This window comes from Diuraphis noxia, unplaced genomic scaffold, assembly GCF_037042655.1.
Source record: "Diuraphis noxia isolate RWA-SAM2 unplaced genomic scaffold, SU_Dnox_SAM2 contig0002, whole genome shotgun sequence".
In the NCBI taxonomy this organism is placed as follows: domain Eukaryota; kingdom Metazoa; phylum Arthropoda; class Insecta; order Hemiptera; family Aphididae; genus Diuraphis; species Diuraphis noxia.
Window position 1 is genome coordinate 62,370,805 of NW_028301712.1, and position 26,592 is coordinate 62,397,396.

The 26,592-nt window shown below is 27.4% G+C and overlaps 1 protein-coding gene across 6 annotated transcripts in view; it reads left to right on the forward strand.

Annotated features, from left to right (window-relative positions):
* Nucleotides 1-26,592, forward strand: part of mmd (disintegrin and metalloproteinase domain-containing protein mind-meld) — a 258,307-nt gene that overhangs the window by 197,127 nt on the left and 34,588 nt on the right. For all 6 annotated transcript variants that reach the window (XM_089218714.1, XM_089218712.1, XM_089218708.1 and 3 more), the window contains 3 exons: nt 8,963-9,042; nt 24,366-24,435; nt 24,971-25,117. In XM_089218714.1, the coding sequence (XP_089074840.1) occupies nt 8,963-9,042; nt 24,366-24,435; nt 24,971-25,117 (297 nt within the window). The remainder of the gene's footprint in view (nt 1-8,962; nt 9,043-24,365; nt 24,436-24,970; nt 25,118-26,592) is intronic.

The following is a 26,592-nucleotide window of genomic DNA, read 5'->3' on the forward strand; positions in this document are numbered from 1 at the left end:
CACAATTTAGGTTGTGAGGTCCCACCAAAAAATTTAGGCCCCGGCTCCAAAATTCCTAAGTAGGTTTAATGGACACGGCTTGGCAGCCAATGCTCGAACTTTAAAAATAAAACACATCGCCGTAGGTTATAAACGAAAACGATGCTGAATTATCATCAGTGTTTTTGTTTGTGACTTTTATGGTTTTTTCAACGCGCTTTAAGTATTTCAATTGTGTAGTAATATGTTTGAACACACCGCAATGATCGTATCATATGTTGGTCAAACGTCGTTGAAGTTTTATTTTTATCTGTTTGTACCGTTTATTCCGGGTTGGCGAGCTTCTATCGTAGCTCCGAGAGATATCTGAAGTTCTGCGGTCGGGACGCAAGAGATTATTTTTCAATTCGCTCGGTGATTCGAGGCTTAGCTCGAGAGAAAACTATACGCTTCGAAAAAAAATGTTTAAAATGTCAGCAAAACGAGACGATCGCAGCCACTCACCTAAGCTCCCTATGTCCTGACCTGGATTTTAAACTTCTCGTAAAAATAGACACTCTTTGAAAAACCAAAATGTTCAACAAAAAGTATACTTTTGACACAACATTCGGATAAGTTTTTAGACTGCATCAATACATCATAATGTATTGTCCTTTATAATAGTTTATATAATATTATAATAAAACGGTTTACACCAGTCCAGTTATTGATATAAATAATCGACCGTTTCCAGCCCAATAAAAAATATTACACTAGCCTTACATATATAATATTTATGTGGCGTACTTTATTTTACTTAATTAAATCGGCTGCTCAAAGGCAAAATCGACGATAGTAATTTTGTTTTATCTTTATGTAATACGTCTACCTATATGTTTTGGATAGACATCGTTAAACATTTTTGTTCCGTAAGTCGTAACTATGTTTAATAACTTTCATCATTGGTTCGTCTATAATATAATGCGTTTATACTGTAGCCATATTATTAACTTGGAGTATAAAACCAAAAATCTCACAACAAATTATAAATGCCTATACATAATAATGTTATATGTTATATATAAAACGATACTTACGTTTGATTTCGACCTTAGTATAATCTTAACCAGTATATAATATATATAATTTAATGACTTATATATATATATATATATACTTCAGCGTATCGCGCCCGAACGAAATCCCTGCAGTGTCAATCCTATAAACAATTTCGGAAATGGGCATCGGATAATACTCACTCTCATTATATCATCCTGAACTCGCGCGCTCACACACACACACACACACACACACACACACACACACACACACACACAAGCGTATAGATATTTACAGACGAAACAGTGACCAATAGCTTCAAGGATATCTCTTATCTCTTGTCGTCTTATTTTTCTCGGTTTTATATGAAGCCTGTTCACTCCCAATTAAACTCTATCCGTCTAGTCGATTCCGAACACGAATTACTTCGTCTATTTCGACTCTAAATTTAATATTTCTCTCGGCTATGTGTAACCGACTATCTCTGCTATATTATATTGTTCTATAAGAAACTCTAAATTTTCAGTGAGCTTTGGTGATAGTCATGTTTGATGTTATCAAAACAATGTTTTTGAATAATAGACATTTTATAAAAATTATTAACAACCACTCACTAGTAAGCCACTCTTCAGAAAACTTAACTAATTACCTAATTTAAAATTATCTTAAGTCGTCAACGGAATAAATAGAATATTTATTTTGTGTTATTCGTCTTCTACTACAGCTTTGCGCAAAGTAACAACACATTGGCCACTGAATCGTTATTTCAAAACTTTCAATGCAATATATCCTTTTCTTGATTGTAAAATTAATCTGCGGATATGTTTAATTTATAAATATTCGACTATTTCGACTACTTTGAGTTTTGACTACGATTTCCAAACAAATACACATGACATAATATATTAGATTAGATGTTTTTGACAAATTGTTTTCATGAATCCGATGCTACTAACCGAAATTAAAGATTTTTATCATAAAACGACGTGGTTTTAAACAATTATAAAAAAATCTTCTAGGCTATAATATATAGTCTTAAGTCGCCATATTAACAATATCTTTCCCTACAATTTATTGTTTTAAAACACTACAAGATGCTGATTCTACTTTTTGATTTAATTTCTATAAAAATAGTATCAACATATTAATAAAAATAAAAATAATTTTTATCTGTTAAATAGGTTTTATGATAATGTTTATATTATAAAATTAACGAACACTGTTTAGCATATTTTATTATTACACCATAAATGAATTATTTAGGCTATATTCATTCGTATCAGTATCGAAACTTTTGTGTTCATCTCGAGATTAATATGAATCAAGAAACTCGTTAAAATGATATGCTTTGTTAAACGCGTAGTTCTTCTGTGCTTAACGATCTAAGATAATTTAAAGCTCTTTATTATTGCTCACTGATAAGGTGTACACTGGAATACCATTCTATTATCTGGAGTCCATAATCCAACTAAAGAGGCCGCAATTTAATAGAATGGTTAAATACGTCTTTATGTAATTTGTAACCGTAAAATTATATTTTCCTCTCTAACAAAATATGTATCTTAGTGTACTCTGGTTATTAACATAAAATATAAACGTGAAAACGTGAAAACGTGAAAATGTGAAAACGCAAAATAAAATGGTAAAATAAGTAACCGTTCTGCTACAAAAGTGTAGGTGTTGATCATAGTGATGGATATAATAAATTTGAATTTAATATTTCAATGCATTTAGCATTGAATACAAAAAACTATTTTGAGCGTATACGACCTGATCGACCTATACTGATAATTATACCTTGTGATATTATATTTATATTTTATCTTCCTATAAGTAATACGGAAAGTCGGATTAGTTTTTGCTAACAAGATTATATTTATTACATTAATATTATAATGGTACTTTTAATATTTAATATTATTGTTATTGAATAATTTCAATAGTTTCAAATTAGTCTCACTCAATTTCATTGCAAATGATAAAAAATAATAATAATATACGTAAAAGTTTCAAGCCTTCGCACGTAGTATTTTTTAATTACAAATATTTAATACAATCATAATTCTTCGTTTAAATATCTAATTTTGTATAACTTCAATCGTGCGTTAAAAAGTCAAGCTTATATATTTTCAATGTTTTTAAATTAAAATAAGAAAAACTTATGTTGAATCTTATATTAAACTTTCAAGCTTTTTTGCGAAGCCTAAACAACTTTATCTAATTGTATCTACACTTTTGAAAAAAGTTACAACAATTTTAAAATTTAAATAAATATAAATATTTTATATGTCATTTTTAATATTTTGAAAATTTATTAAGTATAGATAACAATAGATTAACTCACATTTTAATTTTTAAAATTTATACGAATAGTGCTTTTTCAATTTAAAAAAAAACAAACCATTTGATAAAAAATTGATATTTGACGCATAAATACTCAATTTCGCTAAATGTATACTTAAAACAATCATTAAAAAATATTTGTGGAATTAGACATAGCTTTTTTTATTATTCTTGAAACAAAAACTTTTATGTAACAATGTATTACGTTTTAAACTGTCGGAATAAATATTAAAAACTGTAAACATTTTTAACAAATTTGATATACTCATAAAAAAATTATTGTAGATTTATTCTCAACTGTGTTTTTATTAATATTTATAAAATTAAAAATTAAATTATGCAAAATGTAGTGACTTAATAATTCAGCATGTATGTATAAAAAATTTAAAAAATTTTTTAATAAAAATATTTGAGTAAAAGTTACAGCTATCAATGGTGATTCGTTTTTAACTGCAAAAAAATAGTATAACCAATTTTTAGAAAGTTTGTTTTAACCATGTTTAATTATATATTTAATTTTTTAAGAAAACTACTGTGAATAATTTAATATTGAACTTCCTCTTCCTGTCGGCACCAAATTATGAACCAATCATATCTACGTTACAGCCAGAATAGATATTTAAATTTAAGTTTTGAAGTATCTCTCTACTTAGTTTCTTCAGATACTAAAAAAAACTCAAATCATTGTAAAATCAATACATTCGTCGCTTCGCTCATCAAAAACTTAGACGAAAAATAGCTTATATTTTATTTGATTTAAAAACGTGGTTACTAGTAAAACGATTCACTTAAAAGTTATTTTCTTATCGCACTTTTTTCATTATTCAATTCTCAGTTTCTAAAAACTCTATATTATATATTATGTTATTGGAATATACCGTTCAAGTTTGTTAAGTTCATATAAAAATAATAATTTTTAAGGCGTTTTTCTCACCATTCTATTGTTATCTAGTATTATATTTAAAAGTTTATTATTATTTGCAGTGACTTCAATCAAAACTTTTCACCTACCAGTACGCCATAAGCTCTAACGAACAATATTTCTTTTGGTTGTTCATTAAATTTGTGTATCAAATAAAATTTCAAATAAAATTTAGATAAATGACGAAGACAATGGCGTTGTCATACATTTTTCTCCGTTTTAAGTTTAACTTATTCATAATAAAATTACTCTATCTTTATTTGTTTACTCTTGTTCTTCTTAAATTCTACCGTGGCAGCTTCGATTACAAAAGCTGTAGTAAGCATTTGTACAAAACTTTGTTTTCCGTTGTCAATACGAGTTCCGAAAACTTTTTTTTTTTGATTAAAAAAACTTGAATAACAAAGCACAATGTGAATATGGTCGATGTGAGTAGAAGGTAAATCTAACGAGCATGCCATATCGTGATATAATATTGGATATAAAGTAGGTACAAATAATATTGTCAATGAACACTTGTAATTTTATCCTAATCGAAAACCATTATTCAAAAGATTTTTCAATAATATTAATATTTGTTATCAAAATTCTAAGAATCTTTTATTTCATTTACAATAACTTTACATAAACTTTCAAACATATTAAGTTTTTATCGTCGTATAAGTTCGATTATTGAATTATGTTACATACTTTAAAATAAAACACTGATATTTAGGTGTAATTCCAGAATAAACATTAATTTAAATATATAGCGCACACATTGATTTTTCTAGTAGGTACCAACAGGTATCAAATACATCACTTGCGCTTATATCGTTTCATAATCATTCCCTGATTGTGTAATACCTAGTACTCATTTAGCCATAGGTATATGCATGCAGGTAAAAAACAAAAGTTAGGGAATAATAATATGTGTGTGGTGTGCTCATACAATATACATGGTAAAATATGTCAAATATAAAGAACGGATCTAAATCGTATAATGTTTTAAATAAGCCATAATTAATATTTGTTAATTTGTTAATCTAATGTTTAATAGGTCACTTTAATTTTTAATTTTTGCTAATCATTCAATTGATTGTAGTTCAACTTTACTTTTTTCATATGTTTTTATAAGTTATGTTATCATCTAAATAAATGGTCTTTTACATGACAGTTTCAATTTGTGATTTTCATAAAATAGTCTTGAGAAGGAGAAAGTTAGAATAACTTAAACGATTTTTGTGTGGTAAAAAAAATGACGAGGGGAAAAAGTCAAAACAGGAAACAATAATATTTATTGTTATGGCAATGGGAAATACTGGTAAAGATAACAGGCGCGTAGGGAAACCAGAAAATTATTGCGGAAGTTATCCTTTTAAAAAAGAGTCAAGCTAGACAGGAGGAAGGGTAAAATAGCAGTCATGACAATTCTTATTGATGTAAAAGCAAAAATATTTTTCTTTGGAAAAAAGATACACATTATACACATTGGTTTTCTTTTATTAAATAAAAAAAACATTGTGCTGATTTGTTGTAAAACTAAATACAATCTGTTATAACACAATTCCACTTAAATTGGAAAAAACGTTTGGTTGTCAATTTAAGTTTACATCTGAGCAATCACAGTTGTATTATTAATAGCTATTTACTAAAAAAAATTTACAATTTTTTATTACTCCAACAACAATTAGCTTTACTAAAACATTAACTTTAATGATTTTTGTAGTCCAATTTGAAAATATATTTATATCTATTATCTATATGCTTATAATATTACAATAAAACTACTCTATAACGGACCCTCTATTAAACGGAAACCTCCTTATAACGAAAAATGTCCAATAGTCCCAATAGGACAAATAATATATGAAACTTCTACTTCTCTATGACGACAAACTCTTTATAACAGAAAAATATTTGATCCCAAGCGATTCCGTTATAGAGAGGTTTTACTGTATTCACTAATTGTATACTCGCTTGAATAATATAAAAAACATATTACAATAAATTAACAAATTAAGAAATTGAGAAAAATAAGTATATTTTAGTGAATTAATAATATCTCCAAATATTCTGATAAAATTGCAATCAATGGACAAAGCAACTGTAGAGTTTTTTTTATAACAAATAAATAAAAAATATATATATATATATATAAATCAAACATCTTAAGTTTATGTTTAGTTTATAAAAGCCAAATTATTAAACTATACAATTATTATCGTAAAATATATGTTGTTTATTTCAGTTCAAATCTGTTCAAAATAATATATATTGACTCTTAGTTTCATGCGGTTGGGTGGAATGTATGTTTTTAACTTGAAAATTGCATTTTTATTTTTAAAATCAAAAATTATATTTATGTATAATTCAATTTTTTTTCTATTTAAACAGTGATTTACTTGAAAATGTTTCATGATTGTACTTTAAATTTGTTTATGAAATTTTGAAGCTGCATTAAACTCAATTAATTCGCATGACAATACGTCTCCAAAGTAAAATCATATTTGTAAAATCTCTTGATTTTGAATAATATATATTATTATTTACTATTATGTTAGACAATTTACTGTAAAATCGTATTTTATTAAATAAAGGTAGTCGACAACTTCGAAAAAAAACTAGTTAATAATAATAATAGGCAATTAATGATTATTTTTATCACATTTTATAATCATTCTAAATATGCGGAATTTTAAATCTTATTTATTTTTTCGTAACCAATGTTTTTTTCTCTTCTATACTCTTCAGCAGTTTCAGAATACATTTTTAAAATGCCTGTCCCGAAGTAAAGTTTTGTTCCATGTTCGCGCATACATTTAGCTTATCTCTGAACCAGAGGTTGGTCTTTAGGTTCCGCGCATAACCTATAAATCCGTTGGCTGTGATTTATTAGTCTTGATTTCTTATGAAAGTTGGGACCTTCTATTTGGAACTCTTTTGCGAGTGGTGAATTCTGAGAGAAAAGTTTTCGGATTTAGTGACGACAGCGACTGTGAATTTAAATTGAATGAAATGTTTACCATATAATTCAAAAAAAAAAAAAACTAAAAAAAAATGACGGAGTGTGAAAAAAAAGAAAATTCTTCATTAAAAACTGTGATAACGTAACAACGAATCGTATACTAATTTGAGTAAACATAATTTCTATGGCCTTTAAATTTCTATACCTAAGCATGATTGCAGTACCTAAATGTCTTAAACCTCAGAAGCATTACGTACGTAGGTATGTCCTTAAATAATAATAATAATTTGTTGAAAATATATTTCTTAATATTCTCGTTAAATATTCTAAACAATTTTAAATATGAAAATAAGTAGCTATATATTCAAAGCTGTGTGCATCAATCTGAACTGTACTAATTCGTCTGAAAAACTTTAACACACGCATGAACAAATTACTTTTGAAAATATCAAAATTTCTTGTTCGTAAATGTTTTATATAATATTTACGTAAATATGAATTTTTTTTATTTCTTGAATTCTATATAAAATCATGGGCATGTTGTAATGTACATAAAATAATAAACATTAAAAAGATTTTTTTCCAGCATAATATAACAGAATCACATTATCGTTGTACCGGAATCTTATGAAACTCTCTAATGCGTCACGATTTCTATGAAATACTACACTTTAATATTGGGACGGCGGTTAGTTTAACTGCGTTAGTTTCGGTAAATAATATTTAATTTGAAACGCGGACGGCAAATAAGAACAACTCAAATATTATTATATTTAAAACCAAATTCATAAGTACTAGGTTTTTTTTTCAACCTCTATGGCAACTCTGTATATTTTAGGTTTTCAGAAACGTTGTAATTTTTATTTTTTATACATGTATCAAAGTACAAAATTCCCCTTTATGCATCGAAAGCTGCAAAGTATTCTATTAAAATGGAAAAAAACAACAATAAAATCGGCTAGAAAAAAACGACATCCATGTATTTTTTTTTCTTCTAGACGCCCCAACGTTATAGTATGGCGTTCACTGTATAATATAAGTGCTACAGTGTATGCCATATAAAGTTTTCCGCGAGTTAAAGGCCACTTAAGCTTTGTCATATGATCAAAGCTGTCTTTTACAGATGATTTTCTACCATTCCGGGTCATAGTGCTCTTTGATAGTATCCAATAAACTGTGCATGATAGGAATGTCAAGTTCGGAAAATGCAGTGAGAACAGTCAATTAGATTTTAGAGAGAATTAAGTTTTTCAATATTTTTCTTAATAATCACTCCACCGCCTAGTCCACCAGCCATGTATTAGATAAATTTGTTTTCTCGTTGGATATGTTATTTATTATTATTTCACACGATTTAAATACAGAATATGCGGAAGGTGAACCATATAAAATCTTATAACAGTATATAATTATATAGGTAGATAGTATTCCGAAATTGTAACTTCAAAGTATAAAATATATTATCTTATCAAAAATATTAGATATATAAGACCAATCAGTTTTTATCAAGACAAAACCTAGTGACGATTGTGACGTTGTATAAAATTTTCCGGTACCTAACGTTTTTATAATATTACCAACAATAAACGCACGCGATCATTCGTATAATATTATTGTAAGTATACTTACCTGCTGCTGCATCTTTATATTGATAATAATATGTTAACAAACGACACTTCCTCTTTATAATACAACTCGTTATATAATGTTACGGTTTGCTTGTATATTTTCAGATGGGGAAACATTTTCACAGAACTTCCATATTGATAAAAGCGTTCAACCATAAATTTCGCCTCGACCTGGAGCTCAACACGTAAGTACACCATAATATTCCTAAATGCTGTTCATTTTAGGATTGCACGTTCATCGATAAATAATTCAACTCGACAACTTAATATTAATGATTCATTTTTGTACGCTATACCTATAAACGGTTAAAGAACACTCAATTCGTATATGTATATAATATACACCCAAAGTATGATGTCATAATTCTTTGAGTAAATAGCCGGAATTCTCATTCAATCACTATTAAGGAGAGTTTATCTCGAAAACACGATATATGTACATAGTAATATTATTATAAATTACATTATTTTCTATCCATTCCGTTTATTTTACAGTACACAAAATTCGTTTTATCCTTAATTACACTTCGAAATATTTACGTCTTTGCAAAAATAATGTAGAGGAAACAAGTTTTTAATCTAAGTATTTTGGATTAAAATTATTTATTAAATTTAATTCAAAGGAAAAACAATTATGTTAGGTAGAGTTATTAACCACTATTAAACTGAGGAGTATTTTCATTATTAAAATAGCATACTAAATTTTATGTTATTAAAGCCTTAGCTAAAAATATAAATACTCACTATACTGAATAACTATTAATGAATTTATATTTTCAAACAGATATTATAAAACAATAAAATCAAAAACTACAACATTTAAAATATTTTAACCTAATAGTCTTTATCTCGTATAAAGAGGAATAATCATATTATTATTATTATTTATGGTTCAGTATCTATACATCACACGTTTTAAAAACTATTTTTATACAATCCTATAGACTAAAAAATCAAAAACGTAACTTAGTCTTAAAGTGTAAATATTTTTTATGACGATCCTTATTAAATAATATATAAATAATAATAGTATATGGCATATATAAGCTATATTCTGCTTGAAATTTAAAATAACTTTATTTTTGAGAAAATTGTAATATATCTATAAGAAAAATAAAATATGTTATTCTGTGGGTGCATATTAAGTGTATATTGTGTATAACCAAAAAACTATTTTATGAAGACGTAATCAATACGAGCGAGTTCATATAGTCTTATAGCATAGGTAAGAATATCATGGAATTTACAAACACCGAAAATTGTGTAATATTTTTGTTCTCCTTTTTAAACTATGTGGTCATTAAAACACAATTCTTTTTATAAACGGGAGTTTTTTTTTTAATCTCAAATAGGTCAGAAGGAATAGGTTAAACAATATATTTTATACTCAAGCCGTTGGCACAATAATTATTACGATTATTATAATCATACTGTACCTACTCGTATTTCATATATCGTATTTTGTAAAATAATTAACATTAAGAAAAAAATCGGAGTAGTCTATACTACTGTATAGTAAGTTTTGAGGGTACCTCATAATTGAGTAGGTCACTGTGTAATGAATGTATTAAATACGATTTCAATCGTTACATACGAATTATGATAATGTGTGTAGACAATTTTTCAGTCATGCCATTTCTAACGATATTTTTTATCAGTATAATACGGTAGGTTAACCAAACTTTTGCCCGAAACGTCTCATCTAATATACTACAATAATAATAATTATAACATTTCATGTAGGCACGCATCATTGTTAATATTAGCTTATAAGTCATTATCAACGTATCGCAGAAAAATTTAAGCATGTATCACGGTATAAGTGATAATTATAAGCCCATGTTAAAAAATAATATATAGTTTTGAATATGTTTTGAAAATGCAATGTGTATATAGAAAATAATAAAAACATCGGCATTATACCCAACACATTAATAGTCCTATAATACTATGAAATCTAGAATAAAATAATAATATTTATATCTTTCGCTATAACATAATTTATATAATTTATAGTTCAATAAAAATTAAAGTTAAATCGTCAATCGTAGTTAGACTAACTATAGTATGCTACAAATAACTGAACATTAATCATCACTTTTATCATTTAATCGTTAGGTAAGTGCGTCTTATATAATTGTACACGAAATACAGTCATCAGGAGAGATACAAATATCGTATTCAAATCTGTAACATATCATAACTATTCCGAACAAATTTCGTATGTACAACAACTTAATACACGTGATTGTGTTTGAAACTTATAATTCTATATATACGGAACTGGGCATTTCCAAACTCTGATAGTATACGTCATCAAGATGTACAATATTGGTAATATACTAAAATCAATATATGTGTTGTATAATTTAGTAATCGAGCTTATTGATCACTACAAGTATAACAGATATATTAAAATAAAATAAATGTGCACACATACATTATTCTAAGATTAATACATTCATCGCTCCGCTTGAAATCTAAAAATTGTATTTTTCTTCCTTTTAAATAGTTTTTCACTCGGTTTTTTTCCCCATTCATTTTTTTTTCGTATTAATGATAACAATAGATGGTGCGCACGCCTGGTTGTTTAACAACTCAAGAAACACGTTGATCATTCAGTACTGTGGCTTGGGACAATAGCTTTACCGTGTACTATTTCTCGAAAGCTGCAGCAGTTCCGCTAAGGGAAATGAGAAAAATATATATTTCTGCTATTAAACAAGAGTGTAACAGTGCAAATGAAAACGGCACGTCTGTACTGAAATTAAAAACGCAATGTGGTTGAAAATGATTGAGCCATCGTGTCGTGTCTACATATACATATTATTAGAAGAAGAAGAAATAGTCAAATATTTAAAAATCGAAATGGTAAAGTTTACGTATCGCTTAGAATATTACCATAAATATTTATATTTTTTATCTTTAAACTTTCTTTGAATTCGGTTGTTCATTTCTCACTTGCATATAAACATAATTTGTACACATAAAACGTAAAATTATTCGTCTTTCTAAGCTCAAAATTGTAAAATGTTGACAGAAATCCAATTGCATTAGGAAACAGTGTATCATTATTTATTATATTTGTAAACATTATTTTTTTTCATGCCTAATCCTTTATTTTATACATAAATTTTGATTACACTGAACTTGGCAACATGGTTCGCAAACACCAAACAACTAGCAATATTGTTTGCAATATCACCGTAAAACATTTTCGGTTGAACTAAAATGTGTAGGAAGCTGTGTATGGTTTTTATACCATTATAACTCAGTTCGTATTTTATATTTGTATTTAATACACAACCTACATGAAATATGGATGTATTTTTAATACCCTTTACACAATATTGCTAATTATTATGCATATGCGTATTTATAGTCATACGAATTTAATTAGGTAATTACCAATTTTTCCACTCAATGATTTAGCAAAACAAATTAAAATTAGCGTATGTTGTAAATTGAACATATACAAATATTTATCAATATATTTCCTTAAATTGTCCATTTTAATTATTCTGTATTCATATTTAATATTATACATATAGTATGTGAACAGCTTACGTCTTAAGTATCACGAGTATTTCCCAGTATCGTCAATGACTTTTTAAAAATTCATTTTTTTATAAATTGTAAACTTTAGTTTCTTATCAAAGAATGTATTAATTTTACTTTGATGTGTGTTTCTATTTATTTTTATGTCAGACAACTTTTTTCTAGAATAAAATGGTTCATTAACTTTGATAAAAGTTCCTGGTAGCATATTGGATTTTGTTGGTACTTTTGCCAAGTCAAAATAAAAAATTCTCTGTAATAATTAAAAAAAAAACTTTTTTTTATTTAAATTTTTAAATTTTCTATGCATAAATGTATAAGTTATACCTAATTAAATTAAATAATCGTTTAGTAACCTTAAAAATCACGAGCATAACCACAGCAAAAATACAACCAAATAAGTAAATCAATTGGGAACATACTATTTGCGTCCAAAATTATTATCACTAGGTGAGTTGCGTCCATAAAAAAAGATTCAAAAAGTGTCATAGTCTATATGGGTCTAGGTATAACTTTTTTATAACCTTATTGTCTCCCGAAAATATCAATATAATCGATATCAAAATATAAATAATAAAAAAATACATTGATGTTCATTTTAATTTATAATACATATGTATAAATAAGTTAAGTATACAATTGAAAATAATATAAAATTACGTGTGTTTTACATTTTGTCATGATAATGTAAATTATAGTTCAGTTCAAATATAATAATATTGCCTTAACAATAATAATAATAATATAAAAATTCACGTTATATTAAGTTAAGTTTATGAACTAGGTATCGATTTTAGCGATTTTAGTAGATAATATCGATAATAATTACATAACCGACTTTCATCGCCAAAACGGGACGTAAGTTATTACTGACTAAATTTACTAATTGAAAAATATACCTTTTTTTGGAACGTAAGTAACACACAGCCAAACAATTTTATTAATTTCGAATTAAACTTCCTGTTGTTTTTCCTAATTTAAGTAAATATTTTTTTTTAATTTGATAATTATTATTATTGCAATATTTTCTGTAAAAATTAAATAAACATTAAAATTTAAAACAAATTATCAATATCAAACCACATGTAATGAAATAAACATAGTAGTATATAATAGGTGACTAACTTTACTGTTTTCGCTTAGAAACGTTTTTCGTATACAATGATTTATCATTGACTCTAAATTTCACTTTTAAATTGAAGTAATTTACTCAATTACGAGATTACTTAATACCTACTGTGTAGTACTGCAGTTATCCACTTTCATTTTTATTTATTTTTTTTTTTTTTTATTAGGTATTTTCAGAAAGTTGAGATTATAATATTTTACTGAATTACATTAAAATATGAAATATCAATCATAGTTAGACTTCATGTTTCTAAAACAAATTTAACAATAAACGTAAAGTAGTCATTGAAAAATCAGGAATAGAGTTACAAATCTATGAACAGTAGTATACTAGTATATTATACCAAACTGTTTGCTAAAAAAGTATACCTACAATCAACAGCTGGATATTAGACTTTTTCAAAATTTTAAAATTATTTTCATTTGGATGTTTAATTTTGTTCACATAAAATAACATATGTATAGCAAACCAACGAACAATTATTTTTAAATTTGTAACCACTTATATATAATTATATACTAACTATAATGTATTATGTTATAAATAAATTCCACGCGTATTTTACGAGTACGTGTTTTGGCGTATTTTTTGAATAGCATAAATATTTGTTATAAAAATAATAAATTTAATAAAATATTAAATTTTGTCAGGTTAGGTTTTGTCGATGATTGAGCAATCGTACTATGTACAAAACAGATTTTGACACTATGTAACTCACCCAACTGGCGGAAGAGGTTATTACTGATTTTTCGTATCCCGCAATATATCTACGTGTAAGAGTACTTGTATAGAGAGGTATTTGTCATTCCGTCAATGTTGTACTAAATATTATAATACACATATACTGAAGCTGTCTCGCTGTCTCGCATCAATTATTTTCATCTCCAATAACATTAAACTTATAATCCACAGTTTTCGGAATTCAGAGAAAAAAGAAACAAATACGCATTTAAATCCTCCGAGCACTGCACGGCACACGATTTTACTATACTACACCGCTACGGTTTAATGCTTGTTCAATTTATATTGGTTTAAGAGATTTTGCTTATGCTTTCTACAATATTATGTTTGAATCAACAATTTAAAAGATAAATAGTTAGGGGTCTGAGCAGAGATTAATTGGATAAACTTTTGTCGAAGTAGTATGTACTTTATTTATATATAATGTATATGTTATTCAAGTGTACGCTTTTATGCTGCATTGCTATTATTATTCTTAATCCGGCATAATAATAAATAATAATAATATTCATTTATCTATTGTTTCGCCTGCAAATCAATCAACTGATTATCAGTCTAAATCACGCGTCTTGTAACACATATGGACACACATTAACCGAACAAAAATGTTCTGATCACATACGTATATTAATCAATCAACAACATAAATGTAATTTAAGAATCCACCTCTGGGCCATTAGAGGAGAAGGTAGCTCGCCACTTGTTGTGCATAATATTATATTAATAACAACTTAAAAAAAAATTAAAAACCGTTTTTTTCGAACAGAAAATCTTATTATTGCATAGAACGTTTTAGGTACTGACGAGCGATGAACACCATCAGTCACTATAATATTATTTTATCAATATAGCACCCACAGAATCTAACGATTACGTTTTACCTATAACCGGTAGGTATTTATTATATTGTAAACATTCAATCAAAAACGCAATCATCGTTATTTAATGTTATTGTCTCGGGGCCAGTCTTCAAAGAAATATGAAGGTGAGATAAAATGTCTAAAAGAATAACGGACGATAAAATGTTATTATCACGATTATGATTTTTTTTCCCCGTCCGACGAATAGACCACTCGGTCTATATAGCACAGGTACCTGCAGCAGTTGTAGTTGCTGTAGTCTGTATATAATAACTATATATATACTATAACCTGTAACCTTTATCCGTTCGTTTTAATCGCGCAGACGTGAATTTTCTGTTCTCCGGTCTCGCGGAAACGTTCAAATCGTTAATCGACGGTACGTGCGAATTGTTGTCGGAAAAATAAAAAATTTTCATTAGCTGCAACAACGCGTCATGTAGTGGTGGATATCTATTATTTTAATAACACACATTTTGTTCACGATTCTACGGTTTTTATTTCGTCCGATTGTCATAAGCGCGGTACCGTCGTCCACAGCGTACGTATTACATGCACGTGTCGCTAAAAAAAAAAAAAAAATAGAAAAAAGTCGTCTCGTTTCACCCTTTTTATAACAAATATATATTATATATCATATATATATTTTTTACTTTAAATTTAACACCCGCAGCCGTGATACTCGCATCGCGCGTTATTATTACTATCATCACGAGATCACGTACACTCACGCACACGCACTCCTTGAAAACGTCGTTCTGTGTTCGCGGAATGTTTTCGGCTCGGCCGGTGATGACGAGGGTGATGGTGGTGGTGGAAGCTCTACTCTCTCTCGCGCCCCCATTAATCGTACCGATTCGTATATTAGCCTCGCGCCCACAACATTGGTCGATAGTTGTGTCGACGGCGGCGGCGGCTGTGGCGGCGCCGAAACAGAAATTTCCGACCGGACTGACATAATATTATTTTAAAACACTTTTTCACACGCCTCCCTGCGAAACGCGCGACAGCGAGTAGGTCGCCCGTGTGACCAGCGAATGCGTCGCGCTGCAGTTAGCGCGTAGATATACCACGTATGTGCCACGACGAGCTTTTATATTTTTGTGCACCACCGCCGCCGGTGTACCCGCGTACATAATATATATATATATACATATATCATATAATATGTACCACGGTAGTGGTAATGGATGGGCAACTCTGGGGAAATACTCGACGCGTAGTCGGGTCGAAGACGACAATTGCGAGCGAGGGGATAGGGTTGGTTTTCTTTCATTAGATATACGCCATATACGGTGGGTGTGTGTGTGTGTGTGTGTGTGTGTGTGTGTGTGTGTGTGTGTGTGTGTGTGTGTGTGTGTGTGTGTGTGTGTGTGTGTGTGTGTGTGTGTGTGTGTGTGTGTGTGTGTGTGTGTGTGTGTGTGTGTGTGTGTGTGTGTGTGTGTGTGTGTGTGTGTGTGTGTGTGTGTGTGTGTGTGTGTGTGTGTGCGTGTGTGCGTGTGTGCTTTTGTGTGCAGCGCCACGATTCTCCTCCCGCCCTGGACACCACCGAACTTCAGCCGGGGATAATCAATCATCGTTCTCGAATTGTCGTTTATATAACCACTGACGAGAGAATGGCATTATAACTGTGCTGCGCCAGGTCTCCCGTTTCTCTCTTGCAGCTCGGCATGCACGGCATATTATTATTATTATTCGTGTATATAATGTAGAGTGCGCAAGCGTGCACTCCAACTCGGCACACGCCGCACGCCCGACGTGTGAGTGCGTCCTATCTTCATCGGGTCCTCTTTCGGCATTTACAACTATATTATACAGTACACCGCTCGGGCCCGTATCCAGATAGTCTTCATTATGGCCTTGGGGACACTCAGTAAATTATGAAACGTATTAAACAATCACTACGCCATATAAGATCAATGACACGTACAATATATTTTATTACTGTACCTATTATATTTCTTACACGCTAAGTACCCATCACGTATGTTGGAAAAATAATATTAAAAACGACGATTTCAAAAATTCAAAAGTTGATCTTTGGAAATGTAATAATTAAAATATCGCGCAGAATCATAATGTATCTAAGATAACATTATTATTTCCGATAACAATATTAATAGATTTACCAAATACGCATTGGTATGAAACAGTTACACAAAATCATTTATTTTTCAAATGCGATTTTTCATGATTACTTTTGCGTAATTAAATTGTTAATAATTGATATCATTTAAAATCTACTTTTAGATTCAACTAAAAGTAAATAGTTATAATACCAGAACTGTAAATTAAATGCATTCCACAAAAGTATTTATTTTTTTTGTAAAATTTTATATGGAATTGAGTCAAAACGAATTTACATTTGTCTAAGTCTAGAGCATAATGCCATAATATACGTACTATAATTTTAAAATTTCTCATTCAAACATTTTATTCTTATTTTAATAACTTATTTTTTCGTATAAGTGATAATCCTCAACTTTTTGTTTTTTTTTAGATGTACATTAATTCCAAAAATACATAAACTTTTAATTTAGTGGACAAATTATTTTTTGGTCATTGTTATTTTCATCAATAGTCATTGCCCTCAAATAAAATAACACATAAAAACATTATATATGTTTTATGGATACTAAATTTTATATACAAAATAAAATGTTAAGGCATTACAATTTCTACCATAGTGATATTAGAATACTGGCATACGTAATCTTGACAAAGAGGTCATTTAAAAAATACATTACCTCGCTCCGCTCAGAATCTAAAATAAAAGTTAGTAATAATTTTAATAGCTTTTTTTTAATACATATCATGATTGTTTGTTAAAAATATTATTAATTCTATTTATTAACAGTTCATTTTTTTAGTGGTCAGCCCTGATATTATATTAATAGTTAAGAGGACGCTACACCCGCATGTGTTGTCTCCTTCTTACAAGTGCATAACATACCAGATTTTACGCTCAGTAGATCACGTTTAGATCCGTTAGCTTAAAATTTAGAGTGAGTTGACGTCTTATAAAAATTAAAGATTCATTATTATGGAAAACTTCTCGTAGGATTTTTATTATATTCTTATTTTAAAGCGAGTTATGAGTATTTTAAAATTGTAAATTGTTTGTATATTTTAAAAAACTCATAACTCGCTTTAAAATTAAAATATAATAAAAAGCCTATGAGAAGCCCTCGAAAATAATGTTACTTTAATTTTTATAAGAGATCAATTTACTCTAATTTTTAAACTAACGGAGCTTAATGTGATCTGCTGAGCGTAAAATTTGTTATGTTAGACACTTGTAAGACGGAGACAACACATACGGGTGTAGCGTCCTCTAAAGCTGAAAATTTTGGAAAAATGTAAAAATATAAACAATAAGTTAATTTATTACTATATGACAAAGACTATCATATACATTATTATACGCAAATAAAAAAAATATCTGTTTTCCCCACCCCTCCAAGAATGCTCTTAGGATATGCACAGTCTGTATTACTACTTATAAACGCGCCGATGATCCTGTGCAGCGTATATTATGATGTATTATAATCGTATTATTCGTGTTCAAATATTACTCTAAATAAACCCAATTACTAATCCTAACTTGCTTGACCGTACGGGCTATTTTAATAATAATAATATGTTATTCTCATATGATATTGCTTCGTATGCCGATCCTGAAACTTCGGATTGTTTATTCACGCTCATATTATATGCTCTTAAAACGCATCCTCGCAAATCAAATAATACGATGTTGATGTTTGTTTACAATGACGCATATACGCATAACAATAATAATAATATTTGAGACGATCGTGTTCAGAAAACTACTGTAGTTTGAGCTCTAAATATAATATATTATTAAAACAAGATTTGAGAACATATAAGTGTAAAAATTATTATTATTATTGCAGTTGTACGTGATAATTAAGGCACATAATTAATATACAAATCGATTACCAAAATAACCATCTCATTGATAATGTATTTTTAACAATTATTATTATTTAAATGAAATCTGGACAAGTCGTGACGGTCAAGAAACTTAATCGGCAGTTGTATCAATCTCTTTCATCTTCGCATAGGTTTTATTTAAAACAAATAACAATATTACGATTCATACCTATCTAACTAAATATCTGACGTTATGTATATTCCAGTTTCTTCGCACTATTTGAAATTTTATTTTAGAGTTACCAAAACTGTTTTTCTCCATTGAATATGTAACATGTAGTACCTATAAGTATTGTACCTATACATATCAGCAAGGTGAAAACGCAGTCGAAATTTCAAAAATATCTTGCAATTCGAAACTAAGTTACCCCGACATAATTCAGATGTTCATATTCAGATAAATAATCTATCCAATAAAATGTTATTGTCCAAAAAGGTTGGAACACTATACAATACAATGTAAATCTCCTGGACATATATAGCTGCGATTACAAACCCGAAGTAAGAAACAATATTATTAGCAACTAAATAATAACATATTAATTATTGATATATTTTGCGAAGCGTCTGCGTAATTAGGCCGTTATTTGTAGGTACCTACGGTAAAAATAAAATAATAATAATAATAATAATAATAGTCATGTGCGTAAACGTATATGAAAGTTTATATTAAACGAATTGGTAACGTTATATAGAGTAGGTAGCTAGACACAAACACGATTAGGAATTCGCATCACGTAGTGAACTTTGGGATCTCCAGTCGAGTAGTGGTTCTGAAATGTTATTTTTTTTCATTCTACTCCAGTGTGTTTTGGCGTGTTATTAATAATATTATATAAATATTATTGTACTGCACATGCCACATGCTTCTTCGATTATAATATTTGTGCTTACATTTCGAAACACTGTGTGACATAAATATTATTTATACAACATTTATTTTGTCATAAACTTTTAGTGGAACATAAATTAGAGTCTCTATAATATACATGTAGTGAGCAGAGGGAGAGTATAGAATTTCAATTAAATATTAGATATATTATTTTTAATATCCATGTAAATAAAATATAACATGTATGCCTTCACATATTATGTTACATTGGTAGCAGCAAAAATTATAGTAAACGGTACAACGATTAAAAATATGCCGTTAATTTAAAACATTTAATACATGTATAGTACTACTATACAATAATATTTATGTGTATATAGATTGTCAAAAAAATTTTAGTTTTATAATTAACTTTGTCACGATGGTACTGCAGGTTTAAATTACCTCGTATTTATAGCTATTTATTTAACTATTTCAGTTATAATCGTCGTATATTTTAATTGTGTTATTTAATACCTATAACCAAAAGCTTGTAATAAAACAAAAATTATTATCTGTAAAATTTAATTTGCTATTTAATTAGGTATAACTAGGTATAAGTTTTATAATTTAATAGTCGAAACGAAATTATAGTAAAAACAATGTAGGTTGGCACCTAATTTAAAGCATCATTGTTAATGTACTGCAATATAATACTTAATAGTATAAAGATAATTAAATTTTTGAACAAAGGTATAGTAAATATAGATACACGGTGTAATTGCTAAACTAACTATTTATGCAAATATTGTACATGAAAATATAAAAAATAAACCAATAGAATTTAATTTCTTACGTACCAAATGTATATTTTTAAGAAATTAAACAGTTTACTTCTCATTATTAAGAATGTCATTAAAATGTATACGAAAAAATATTACCAATATATTTCTTGTGCATAAGTATTTATTTAATCAACTTTCTCAAAAATTATTTTAACAAGCTAAACAAAAATATTGTGCTTAATTAATTATTCACGGTTTCAAGTTACTAAATATAAATTAAGGAAATATGCAATTACTAAATCAAATAGGATTATATATTATACGGATCTACCTACTTAAATATAATACTATTTTATTACCTTGCATTTAAAAATATTTCTTAAATGAATAAATATAATTACTAATAAAATAAGCGAATTTTATAAATATATTTGTTTATAATTGTATTTGTAAGATGTATATTATGTTTTATTACTAATTTAGTAGCGCCGTTCTTAATCTTTTCGGATCAAAAATGGCAAATATAAGATAAACTTTGTGACAGTATAGTGTAATTCTTGTTTAAAACTGTTAAACTATTCTTGTCCAAAACTTATAATGCCACAAGCATATAATATAATATATATATATATATAAATCACAAAATATATAATCATAAATCATATCGGATGAATAAAAGGTCCCTAGAATTGAAAATATTATTATTATCATTTATTACATAAAACAGTTTGTTGCTAATGTAAAACTGAATTAAAATAATTAATTTTCCTCACATTTCGGTGAGTTTTTAATTGTTTTAATTGCTTCGACATATTATTAGGTGTAAACCATTGCTATGTTGTTTTTTCTGACAGTAATGCCTAGTCAGCGAATAAAAGCCTTAAGTTAGTAAGTACACATAATCACAAAATTTTTGACACAAACATTTCTTCTAAACGAATGTCAGTCAAATTAATTTTCCTATTAAAAAAAATACCGATTTCCCGATGATTCGACAATATTTCGAATGGCAAAAAGACATTTTGTCAGACCTCTTTCCGCTGCTGAAGAATATCGAAAAGGTATTAAGAAATATATGCTATTCGTCAATATCGAAGGAACTACAGGCGGAATAAATCCTATTATTTGTAGATCGATATAAGTAATCCGACATGGCAGCCCAGGATCACTCATTGTCTTCCCAATTCTCCACCTTTTAATGACGTATCGTATATTATTATTTTTCTATCCGACGTTTTATTTATCTATATCCACATAAAGGTATCTGTGAGCACATCGACTACGTCAGCTCCCTAAAATCTGTCTTTATCGCAATGTAACCACCGGTCACTGGGTACTGGGTTTGGGTCGAATCCGGTCAATAGCAATATAAATACACCAAATATATATATATATAGGTATATATAATATGCATATTATATTTATATAGTGTCTCTCCTCCGTATATTCATCAACATATACACGGATTCCGTGTCTCCCATGTTCCAAAGGCCGAAATCAATAAACTGAATAAACTGATATGATTTGGTGTGTACTGTGTATACAAGTAAAACAACTATTTAGAGGTACAAGGATATTGTAAAAATTCTATTAGGAATTAAACTTAACTATATAAATTATTAGATGTTAATACGTTTATTACTTCATAAAACTGCAGTGTAATAATAAATTATACAATGATAAAAATATTTAAGGTTATAAGCAGGTGCTATATTTTATACACACACTTTAAAACAAGAAATAAGTTAGCAAACATTACATATCAACAATTAAATATATTTAGAAACTTTAAATTTGACAAGGTATTTATTATTCGATATCTGTTAATTGAGAGTAAGAACAACTTATGAGGAATCTCGTATAACATCTTAAAGCTTTTTACTTAAAAACGAAAAATAATTTTAGAAAAAATCATTAAAAAAAACACTAAAAATTTTCATGATAAATTGCAAAAAAATAATTGAAAATTATATCAGGTTTACTAAACAATAATATAAAAATTAATTTTTGTGAAAAATTCATGTTTTTTTTGAAATTACTTTTTGTTTGTAGAAAATTAAAACATTTTTCCACCAATTAATATGTCCCTTCACACAAAATTTAAATAATATTGTAAGAATAAATAATAACACAACTTGAAGTATATTAAATATATATAATAATTAATTAGGAACCTAACAATAAATTAAAATTATGAAAGATTCGAACAATTAATAAAAACAAAAACAATCAGAATATGAAAAATTCAACAAAGTTATACTCTTATGAGTAAACGGAAAATGTGTATTATAATAATATTTAATACCTAGTCAAATAAATTACTACTCATTTAAAATTAAATAGGTACTTATGAAAATATACAATAAAATATGTAGAAAAAAAGATAGGTAATTAAAAGTTTAAAATACAAAAAAATATAAGTCAATATAATGAATAAACTAAAAAAAATTGATGATTGCATGTAGATAGATACCTGTGAAAAAAATGTACGCATGAAAATAAATATTAATTGATAGATTACAATACTATGAAATACTAATACAAATAATTCAAAAACAATGGAAGCTATATAAATGTGAATGTACAAAAATATATATATATATATATATAATATATACGATAGGTATGAAATACCATATTCCAACATATCCGTTTATGAGTGAACATGTGAAAAAATTTACTTGTAAGTAATACATACACAGAAACACAATAAAAGCCTCATTAATTTTGATAGCAGACAAAAAAAATTATCAACATAACAGATACATCATTGTAAAACCAATACTTTTTCCTCAGAATCCACAGTTATAACTTATAATATATAAATATAAAATATAATGTATAATCATTAACATTAAACATAACACTTAACACACTTAACATAACACTTATGAACAAATAAACTAATCGATATAATTATTCAAACAGTATACAAATAGAATTAAAAACTATAAAATTTAAATTAATTAGGGTAGACTTAAAAATGACATATTATACATATTTTCATGTAACGTTTGAAATGTTTGAAATAGAATTACAATTATTTTATTTGAAACCTTGAGTTAATTTATAAACGAATAGATTTTCATACCATAAAATTAAATAATAAACTATTCCATCCACTCTACGTAAATATAATTTAATTTAATCTAAGCTATCATTTTTCTTTTTTTAATTTGTAATTTGCATAAAGCCTCTTGTTTTATCTTACATTTTTAATAACTTTTCTCTGTTATGGTTAAGTCTAAAGAATTAAAATAATATACAATTATTATTAAAATTATGTATTTTAGTAATTAAGTGTATCATGAATTTGTATAACTACATTGGAGATTAACTGTAAATAACCAAATTTGCTTTAATTAGAAGAAATTTTAACAATATCAGTTATTCAGTAAAAAAACAAAAACAAAGACATTTTACACTATCAGTTACAAAATACTGTTTAAATGAAATAAATAACAAAAATTTTTTATTTATTCTAAAAATGTTATGTCGCAAAAGAAAAAAGTTAATAATGTAAACTCATAATAAATCAACTAATATATTATGCTCTTTTGTATTTTTATTTCACATTAAATGTCAGGCTTTTCGGGAATTGCATTACTTATTTAATTTATGTGTACAAGTTTAAGAAAAACATACTTATGCTCCTTTATTTTTGTTACAGACAATTACTAGCACCGAATTTAGCACAGAAACATTTTTTACCTCATGGAGCTGAACAGGTTTCCAAACAAGTACGTATAAACTGTTAGTTTTATTTCTAAATTGCACTCCATGAATCTTAATTAAAATGGCTGTACTCATTCTACCGTAAAATGTTTTTAAGGCTGATTAAAATTATTTTTGACATAATTTAATTATGTTTGATGCTAAGGAGCTGCTTTTAAATAAGAGAAATGATGTAAATAAGATACGGATGGTGAAAAAATATCCTATATTTTCAATGAAAAATAATTGCATTCAATTATTATTTTTTGAAATATGGAACAAAATTAAAAATTAAAATACAATCTAATTTTAAACATATCATAAATCAAATTCTTGCCCTTTTACAAAAGCTGTTGAAATCTTTTTTTAATCAGTCATTTTTAACATTATTAGGTAGGAGCTTTAAACTTGAACTCCGAGTTTTATTTTAATCTCAAAAAAAAACTTTTATTACTGTCTTGCAATTTTTTTTAAATTCATAAGTTTTTAAAAATATAAATATTACATTATACAAAGAACAAAATGTTGATACATTAATATGTGTGTGCATTTTTGTTTAAGGAAATTGAACATTGTTACTACCACGGGACTGTTAAAGATATTCCTGGTGCCACAGCTGCGTTTCATACATGTAATGGAGTAGCTGGAGTTATACACATTGGCAACGAAACGTTTATTATTCATCCATTTTACGGTGGAGACTTGTCGGTCAGTATAACGAGAGATATAAATTCTATAAAATGAACGAGTTTATAAATAGGTTAATTATTTGACCTGTTCATATACTGAAATAATTTGAATATAATAATCGTAAATGATATTTATCAATGGTATTGATAAAAATATGAGTTCTAATTTATTTTATAACTCTTAATATAATATTTACCCTACACGAAGCATTTTACGACATGCACATTCCACGCCATACAAGATTTTTAATCGCCTTATGTCACTTGATATACATTAATCGATATATGTTTATACAAAAATTATACTGGTTACCTATATGTTTTAAATAATTATTAAGTTATAATGAATTTTTTATATATTAAATAGGAATAATTACAATCAAGTAGTATAACATAGTTGTTATAGTTTGCAATATACAGTATCAAAAATAAAATAAAATATCTTAAATTATTCCTATATTATCATTAGAACCTGATATTTGTAACACGGAGCGTTAGTTAGGCAATTTGTCGAACAGTTATACATTTACATAATACTATGTATAATAGTATCTTAGAACAAAAATAAAATATTTAAATATTATTAAATATGAAATCGTACAAGAATAATATATCATATTGTTATTATCAGGCTTATAAACAATTGATTAATATTTAACAATTCGCTATAATTTGATAAGCCAATCAGAGACCACTAAATCATGTTTAAGGAATTATTATTGGCTCATAGCTCACTATTGATCATTAAATGTTTAGTGTTTTTTTTTTTTTGTGTACAACTTGAGCATAGGATGTATTTACCATTATATACGATAAAATTATATCAAAATTGAATGAGAGACTCACTCAACTATCTAACCACGTTACTGTGAAATAGATACAGCACTTCATAAGAAAAATGAACGTGCCAGGTGATAACTGTAAATTCCAGAATCATGAAATGTTTTGCTTTTAGAAAGTGGCCTCGGTATTACTATCTTTTTTTCCCGGAGGAAATCTGTAGACCATTGTACTCGTAGAATACCTAATGTCATTAATCATGGCTTCTGACAGTCCCCGTGGGAAGAAAACATTCCAGAGTCGGCATGTATATAATATATATATATATATATAATTTTTTTTTTTTTGAAGTACATGTATGTTAAATAAATTAATAAATTGATAGTGCCAACAGACTGCAAACTTTTCGAAGTGTTACAGCAATACGTAAATTATATCATAGCCACCTGATCTAAATAATCTCTATGTTTCATGGTGATAAGTTTAATACTTCAAAATAGTTTAATTTACGGTTTGTTAAATAAATAACATTATTTTTTCTAACTTGGTCGGTATAATTAAATTTATTATTCAAATTAGTCCAAATTTTTAAGAGGTCTACTGTTGTTGAGTGATTAACTTCCCTATATATTTATTTGATTTTCAAAAATTAATAATTTAATAATAATTTCAAACTTCTAAAAATAATTAAATCCAGTAAACTTTGTATTTTTG